Here is a 9,062-nt window from a genome sequence, read left to right on the forward strand (position 1 = left end):
CCTTATTCTATACTATGCACATGACAACCAGATGTTCATACCTTTCAACTGTAGACATCTATGCATACAAATAACGATATACAGATACAGGTATTATATAAGTGGTCACTGACTGTTCCCCCAAGATATTTGTTGGCTTTATTTTAGTCCATCACTGGTGTGACTTGAGCAGTCTGTATTCATTGCTGTGGATATTTTATGACATATGGTGTCAGTGTCATTCAACAACCAATATTACATACATAATTCAACATTATAGATAGTTCTCACCAAAATCAGGTCCCCTGTGTGATGTACACAATGTTCCCCATCCCTCTGTATTAGCTACCAAGTGTAACCAGGTCCTTGAGCAAAACCAGTCTCACAGATGGGTTTGCCTTTGCTTGAGATGGGACTAATCCAAACTTCATATGCAAACATGCATATGGTGCATGTCTTTCCCAGCATGCACCATATGCACCATGGGGACTTTATCTTCATTGCTATATGCAGTGATTCTGACTGGGCAGGGCTAGAGTGATTAGTGGAGCCGCTAGTGTTAACTAATCAGTTGGTCTTTGGTAAATGCAGATCCCAATGTTTGAATGCCCCACCACCCACTGCCTTCAGTGAGGTTTTTAACAAACCATTTCACTGTTTGCCTTTCCCAGCAGCCCGTGGGTGATAGGCAATATGATACACCCACTGAATACCATGTTCTCTAGTACAGGTGTCCATGAGGTTCTTGTTTGAAATTAGTCCCGTTGTCTTACTCAAATCTTTCTGGGGTGCCATGTTGCCACAGGACAGGCTTGAGGCACAGGGTAGGTCTCCAGCCATCCGGTGGCGGCTTCTACCATTATGAGCACACAGGGCCTGCCTTGGCAGGTTTGCAGAAGTGTGATGTAATCAATCTGCCAGGCCTCTCCATATTTATATTTAGCCCATTGTCCCTCATACCAATGGGCTTTACCTGCTTGGCCTGCTTGATTGCAGTGCATGTTTCACAATCACGGATTACCTGGGATATGGTGTCCATAGTTAAGTCCATCCTTCATTCATGAACCCATCAGTATGTCACATCTCTTCCCTCATGACCTGAGGCATCATGATTCCAACAAACTAGAAATAATTCTCCCTTGTGTTGCCAGTCCAGATGTACCTTTAATTTTGGCAGCCTGATCCACCTATTTGTTGTTGCAATGCTCCTTATTAGCCTGACTCATAGGCACATAAGCATCCACATGACAGACTTTCAGTCAGCTTCTCTACCCTGAGAGCAATGTCTAGCCAGATTTTGGCAGCTCAGATTCTTCAATGCCAATTGGCCTTTTTTCATCTTTCTAGCCACCTCCACAGAGTGTTTGCTACCATCCACAAGTCAGTATAGAGGTATAGTGTTGGCCACTTCTCTCATTCAGCAGTATCCAAAGCCAGATGAGTTTTCAGCTCTGCATCTTGACTTGATCCGCCTTGTCCTTTGGTCGCTTCTGCAACTTGCTGCTTAGGGTCCCATATGGCAGCTTCCCATGTTTGACTTGTCCCTACGATATGGCAGGAACTGTCAGTGAAGAGAGTGTGTCGCATGTCACTTTCTGGTGGCTGGTTATATGGTGGGGCCTCCTAGCCTGTGTCACCTGATCCTCTTCCTCTTCATATCATAGTCCAGAACTCTCACCTTAAGGCAAGTTTGTGATGATTTCCAAGATCCCAGGGTGATTAGGATTTCCCATCTGAACTTGCTGTATGATCAAAATGATCCACTTACTCCAGGTGGTATTGTTGGCATGAGGTATTGAAGGGACGTGCCCCTTGCAAATTCTGCCCAACACTCCCCGTGGTCATCCTACTGGGTGACTGGATTTGGTCTTATATTTACTCCTTCAGACAGGGGCGACTGCTGTTGGCTTAGGCTGCCCATCTTGTTGAACTGCAGCCTGAATGACTGTGGTGTCTGCCAATTTGCTCTCTTTCTCCTCTGGCTGTAGGTGCTGCTGTATAGTAAAAAGAAGCATGCGGGTAAGCATTAACTAGGGCTCAGCAGAGAGCAGTAAGTCGCCCCTCTCTGAAACTGCCACAGCAATTTTATTTCAAATATTCTGCTACCTTATCAGAGTTTTGTATTTGTTCAGATGGAGACTTCCAAACTATTGGAGCAGAACACTTCAAAAGTAATCTTCAAAATCCCATTTCCTCCTACATCCCATGCCACTCAGGAATTTTCACCTCTCGGGCAGGTGTCCACAAAACCTCCTGTCTCAGTTTTGAGACAAATTTAAGAGGAGACATTCTGCAGTGAGTAGTCTCCTTTAAAGGGTTTCGACAATCCCCTTCCACCAAGAGATAATTAATACTAATAGAGAAAAGTAAAAAAAACCCCAAACAAAGCCAACAGTTTATTAACAACAGAATGCCCACAGGCAAGGAAGAAAAGTAAATAACCCTTAAAAACTGAACTATCAGAACTCACTCCACGCCCCACACAAACACAGGAACAAAGACCCAAAAATGTCCAGAGAATGGGGCAAACATTGAAAAAAAATACTCCTTCCAGACACATGGTGCAAGATGGTGCTGGCTTTCATGCTGTGGGAACTGGATTTTCCATGGAGGAGTTCCAGCAAAAGGCAAAAACCTGGCTCTCTGGTGTCGACCTCCTCTCCATGAGCAGTCGAAGCAGCTGGGCTGGAGCCTCTTGGTGTGCTTTCTCTCCCCGGCCCCGCTCCTCGAGGCTGGGGCTGGAATGGGGCGAGTCCGCTCTCGCTGGTCCCGCTGCTCCGATCTCAGACCAGCAGCTCTTCAGTTCACCTCAAGGCGGCTGAAAGATTGCTGCTGCAGCTTCTCCAAGCCAGAGGAGGAAAAAGCTTTTTGCCTGAGCCAACAAAACCAAACTAGCCAAACAAAGCTGAATCACACAGCGCCATGGAATGCCTGGGCAGTGAGGCTTTGAAAATGCCTGCCAAAAGCCCAAAGCTTCCCCCTCCCCAACCCCACACACTACCAGTCTCAGGCTTCAAATATACAGCAACCATTTCTGGGCATTTCTGATCATGGAATAGACTGTAAATCACTCCAAGACACCTCCCTAGAAATCTCCATCCTGACTCCATGTGTTGTAGATTGTACGGAGGAGACCAAGCAGAACCAGCAAGAAGAATATGGTGTCCTTAGCACCCAGAGGGAATTCAGCATTCTCAAGAAGTGATGTGTCAGACCTGAAGGGGAGAAGGAGGTGAAAGGCTGGGAAAAATAATCTTCTCCTGTTCCCCCAACAGGCTGTGTGCAATAATTAGTAAACCCGCAGATGTAGCAGCCCAGATGAGGAGAGGCAAACAATGATGAAGACATAAACCAAATGATCTTCATTGCCTTTGATGTTATCTTTCCATAAACTGATATCACATCAACTGTATCTTGGTTCCTCTCCCTGATCTGAAGAAGAGCACTATCATGGGGAGATGGTTCCACATATTTGGGTGCATACACAAGGTTAGGTGCCACACTACCATGACTAAACCAAGCAATGTGGTGACCAGGGAGTTCTGTACCCAATATAGAAATTATTTAGTCAAATTCTTTATTTTTTCACTTTCTCTCTTGAGCCCCTTTTAGTTGGGTGCCAAATATGTCTTTGTTTAAGGCAATTTTACAGGGCAGAGTCTCTGCAATAAGTTACCTCCCCTTAGTTTTCAACCTCTCCCCTCTACCAATAAGGAGCGACAAATGTAAAGAGATATAAGTGGAAAAAAACACAGTTTACTAAAAGAAAACAGCAGCAATAAACAAGAAATACAAAGGCAAACACTTAAACCCTCACCCAGAAATGCAGAGGAGGTCCCTCTAATTGTCCCGGGGAACACAGACAGAATGGCATAAAATCCAGTCTCTGGGCCATGTGGCCAGGACAGAGGACAAAGGCGACAAAGGCAACAACACATCAACCGAGCATCCGTGGTTCCAAAACTGCCTCCTTCCCCAAGCAACAACGGGAGAGGGGAAAAAACAAAACCTAGAAATCATTTTTCTCCGAAAGGAGTCAATGCTGTGAAACGCCGAAAGAAACTTCTCAGCAGATGTAGGGCCAACCCCCTCAGCAGCTGGCATCTTGTGGAGCGGCTCCGATCCTTGGCGACAGACGGCTGTCCTGAGCAGCAGCGGCGGAAAGTCCGGAGGAACATCTCCCCTGGCTCCAAAAGCGGTTGTTGCTATAGCGACTGTGGCAAGGGTCGCTGTCTGCCTTTTTTTTCCATCAGTTCCTGGGAGGCCGTGGCTAGCAACCTGTCAGAGCGCCCCGCTTTCTCAGGTTCTCAGGAGCCTGGAAAGAACAAAACAAGAGCTCCACGTGTCTGTTCCCTGTTTTTAAAGGGACCCAGCACCCCCTCCCCTTTCCGTGAACGGGGGTAAAACACAGAGGTTCTGCTTCCCACTTTGGGTCTTAAAAGGATAGTAAACTACCTTGCACGGATTGATGTAGGGAAGATACGGAATACAGGATTTGGGGTCACCCCTAATGCCAAACTCTTGCCTCCTATCTCTGTAACTATGGCAGTCCTTCTAAGCAAACAGCTCCTCTAGTTAAAAATATGCAACAAATCAAATTAATTAAAATTTATCTGTTCAACTGGTGCAGTAGTGTTTCTGAATAACTCTGAGGACCATAAATTCAAATTAAGGTTTGCACAACTTCCTCCTAGGTTTGAAGAGAAGGTACATTACCAAAGGAAAAGGGGAAACTAGTGACCCTGTTAAACAGCATTCATCGGGGGTGCTTGCAAAAGTGACTGTACTGAAGGTTCATACAGCCAGATTTTGCATCATAAACCAGAGAGTGAAGCAGACAGACACAGCAATTAATTGTACCTAATGTTAATATTCACATAAGGTTAAGTATGATAGCAGTCACATATGAGTGGAGTAATAGGAAGTTAATTATTGCAAAATGTTGATCATAGGCATTCAGTGCTTATAATTTTATTCATAGCATGCTTTGGTTGTTCTGATACTCCTTCAGGCAGTAATATGGGTTGTCAGATTCAGTTTTTAAGGTAAAGGTGTGAAGGATATATGCTAATTTATACATGTTCATTGAACATATTTTTTCCTAATAGTTTTTTAACAATGAGATTTTACTACAAAGCACTTGCTCTCCTGGTTTTAGTAAGCTTCTAAATAGATACAAAAAGTGTACACCATGCTCTACTGCCAATAATGACTGTCCTCTTCTTGCAAATACAAGGAATGCAATATAGTCATCCCACCATTCTGTATTATATTTGATTTATTCACGAATCTAAACTTGTATATGGCGTCTGATTTTTGCAGTCTGAATGAGAACCTAATAAGTGTGGGAACAGGATTAAAGTTTTGCTCCTGACAGTTTCCTAAATGCGGTCCTTGTTCTGCTGACTTTTTACATCTCCTACTTTTCAGCATCATCCTATGGCACATTTATAACCTATTACATTTAATACTTGAAAATGTGATTTCTGGTTTTAGTATTGATGCTTTACCTTTTGTCTTCAAGTGGTCTGAACTGGGAGCCTACACTTTATTATCTACTTAGAAAAGAATGAGATTAATATTAAAGGAGTATCAAACTTAAATATCCACAGAACTTGTAAAAGAGGTGGAGCCACAGAACTGGGCATTGTGTTGGCAAAATTAGACTGATACAAAGTTTACCTGACTACGTATCAGCACTACTGCTGCATTTATTATCCTGATTTTCTTAAACAGAATATTGCATGACTCTTAATGTTCTATATTTGATTACTAAAAGGAAAAAAAATCATCTTCATAGTTTTTCCACTTTTGCAGTTTTAGTGGTATTAGCTCTTAATCCTAAACTAGAAATGAGTATTCACATGGGGAAGGAAGAATCTGATGTCATTTATTTCTGGTTAGACCATTATACTTGAGAAAAAAAGAAACGAAGAGCCAGTCAGTTTTCTGGTATTTTGTAAAATAGTACTGTCACTGCCAGAGAATATGACAACTCATTAAATATTTGGGTTGGACTTCATGTGGTGACATTTCACTGCAAATTTAGAGAGTACTGAGAACATCTGCTTAACTTCCAAAATGTGTGTTAGCTCTTCCACTTTTTCTCTGCAAGTTTTACAAGGTTTTCACCTCTACCAATGTGTGTGTGACACATAAAATTGAAGAAAAAGTACTGTTGCAGTAAATATAAGTAACATTTTATAGTAGCTTTGACAATTTGTGTCAATTGCCTCATGGCCATGCCACGTTCTGTGTGGCAAGGTTTTTGGGGGTTGTAGTTTGCATGATTCAGTAATCTCAACTGGTGTAACCACAGCTGTGGAGGGCAATGAATTGATAGTAACAACTTCTGTATTTTTTTACTTGTTCTTAAGACTAGTTTAAAACACATTAAAAATCAATAAAATGTTATTTTTCTTTCAGGTGGGAGATGAAAGAAGATGCAGATCTTGAAGATGAGGAGGAAGTTATGGTGGAACACTTAAAAAATGTTTATTTGACACAAAGGACTCCTATCTCAGAGGATAAGGAAGAACAATTACCTTGACAGAATTTGGGTAGCACCTTTTTTCTGGATTCAACAAGATTAACTTAATGCCATAACTCACAGGACTAGAAAGCTGAGAAATATGTATCTTGAGTAGGAGTTCTAAACTAAAGGGTGTTTCCCTGTTATTGTCTGGTCACCCCATCCAGGAAGCAATTGTTCACACATGCATAAGGTGAGGAACGGTGCAAGAAAATGTCAGTGTCATAAAACAAGGAGGTTCTATCTCAGTACTGCAGAGGCATAAACCTGAATGACAAACTAAGAATTGATTTAAAAATATAAAACTGACTCTGAAAGTAATGCAACTTTAGACACAGGCTAAGCAAATACTCCTGGTTTCCATCCACCACTTTGGAGTCAGCCTGCCCCCAGTTAATGTCACTCAATGACCTTTTCTCTCCTCTGGTACTTGTTTATTAAATCACCCAAAATACATGAAAAGGGATAGGTATAGACCATACACCTACAGTCCTTTCTGAGTTGCTCCAGAATGAGTATGCTTGGCCATTATTCCCAATCAAAAATGCATCAGCTTTACTGCCCTCACAAATCCTCACTTAACATCCAGTGTATTTTGTGGCTTAAAAAACACTTTATAGAGAAACTTTAGAAGTTTTGAGAAGCATCTTTTTATTAAAAAAAAAAAATTATTTGCAGGCAGTGCTCAGAGGATTATCTTAACAGTGGACTGAGAAAATAATAAATAATTTAATATTTATTTTTGATAAATATAGTAAAATTTCATAGTCAAAGTAATCCTGGTTTGATATTCAAAATTTTCTGAATATCAAATATTTTTCTGAATACTAAATATTTTTCTTACACACTTGTGAAAACTGTCAACATGGAATTATTTTTTATACAGAAGGTGTGGTTAGTATTTCTTTAGCTCTACAGAAATAATCCATAATTTTTCTCTTAGTTTCTTTCATTAAAAGTCTAATGGAACTATTTTCTCTGCTTGATGAAGGACTCTGGCAAGATCGTGCTAAGGGTGCAATCTGAGCAGAGTTATTCATGTTCCCAGTACATCTTCACACAGATGCTATTATGGACATAACTTAGACCACTTGAATAGGATGAAAACATGCTTTTTTTCCCTAAAGGCTTCAGCAGCATCATGGGAAAGCATATTACTAATGCTGATTTAGGGTCTTATCTGAAATGCAGGTTTTTCTCCTCTTAACTGCTCTTTTTTCTTTTCATATAAAGTATCAGACCATTTAAAATGAAAATGTGGACAATTGCATCATACAAATCTCCAAAGATCTTGTTACAACACTGCAACACGAAAGGGCTGTGAGGCACTGGAGCTTAAAAAATGCTCAAAATATTAATTAAAGAATAAAGTAGACATTTTCCTCTGCTGCCAGTGTAGTAATTTCAGATCATAAAGAAGTGACTAGTGTAAAAACCATTTGTCTTTGCTTTGTATTTCACCTTTGAAGATTAGTGGTGGACTTCAGGTTTAAAACACCTCTACAGGGATCTTCATGATGGCAGGTTTGGTATTCTGACAAATGAGGCACACATATTCCAAGCCATACAAATAATGTGTTAGTGTACATGGAGTTTAGAATATTCTCTCCTATTCTATCAAAATCTATTGTACATAATTGACTTTTTGCATAGTCACATGAAGTGCGTATGTGGTGAAACTGATTGAAATACGTCTTGTGAAAATGCTTCCCTTCTGGGAGATGCCTACTCTGAAGAGGACCAACTTTGCAAGTGAACAAGATAATTGAGAGTAAAACCCCTCACTTAAACTTAAGTGGGAATATCCATAAAGGGAGTTATTCCAGACTGGTTATTATCCTCTAAATTCACAACACACTGGGTTCTGGAGTAATCTATAAGCAGTCACATTTAGGAAAAAAGAATTCTTTATGCCCCTTCCTCCTTTCTCTCCCTGCCACATTAATTCAGCAATAAGCCACAGGGTAGCAGTAGGACAATTTTGTGTTTCCCTTTATGATTATTGAGTCCAACTGTTAACCCAGCACGGCCAAGCCCATCACTAAACCATGTCCCAAAATACCACAACTACACATCTTTTAAATTCCTCCATTGATGGTGACTCAACCACTATCCTGGGTGGCCTGTGTTGGGGCTTGATAACTTTTTCAGTCAAGAAATGTTTCCCAGAATCCAATCAAAAACTACCCTGGCACAACTTAAAGCCATTTCCTTTCATCCTATCATGTGTTACCTGGAAGAAGAGGCTGACCCCCACCTGGCTACAACCTCTTTTCATGTAGTTGTATAGAGTGATACAGCCTCCTTTCTTCCAGGCTAAACACCCAGATCTCTCAAGTGCTCCTGATCAGATTTCTGCCCCAGACCCTTAACCAGCTCCACTGCCCTTCTCTGGACATGCTTCAGAACCTCAATGTCTTTCTTGTCATGAGAGGCCCAAAACTGAACTCAGAATTCACCAGTGCTGAGTAAAGGGGGACAGTCACTTCCCTGGTCCTGTTGGCCACACTATTTCTGATAAAGGCCTAGATACCAATGGCCTTCTTACCTA

At 41.3% G+C, this 9,062-nt stretch overlaps 1 protein-coding gene across 4 annotated transcripts in view; it reads left to right on the top strand.

Moving 5' to 3' along the window:
* Positions 1-7,899, top strand: part of KIAA0825 (KIAA0825 ortholog) — a 242,690-nt gene extending 234,791 nt beyond the window's left edge. For all 4 annotated transcript variants that reach the window (XM_048292974.1, XM_048292976.1, XM_048292978.1 and 1 more), the window contains one exon: positions 6,406-7,899. In XM_048292974.1, coding sequence (XP_048148931.1) covers positions 6,406-6,529 — 124 coding nt within the window. In that variant the 3' untranslated portion in view covers positions 6,530-7,899. The remainder of the gene's footprint in view (positions 1-6,405) is intronic.
* The last annotated feature ends 1,163 nt before the right edge of the window (positions 7,900-9,062 follow it).

This window comes from Corvus hawaiiensis, chromosome Z (assembly GCF_020740725.1).
Source record: "Corvus hawaiiensis isolate bCorHaw1 chromosome Z, bCorHaw1.pri.cur, whole genome shotgun sequence".
Lineage (NCBI taxonomy): Eukaryota > Metazoa > Chordata > Aves > Passeriformes > Corvidae > Corvus > Corvus hawaiiensis.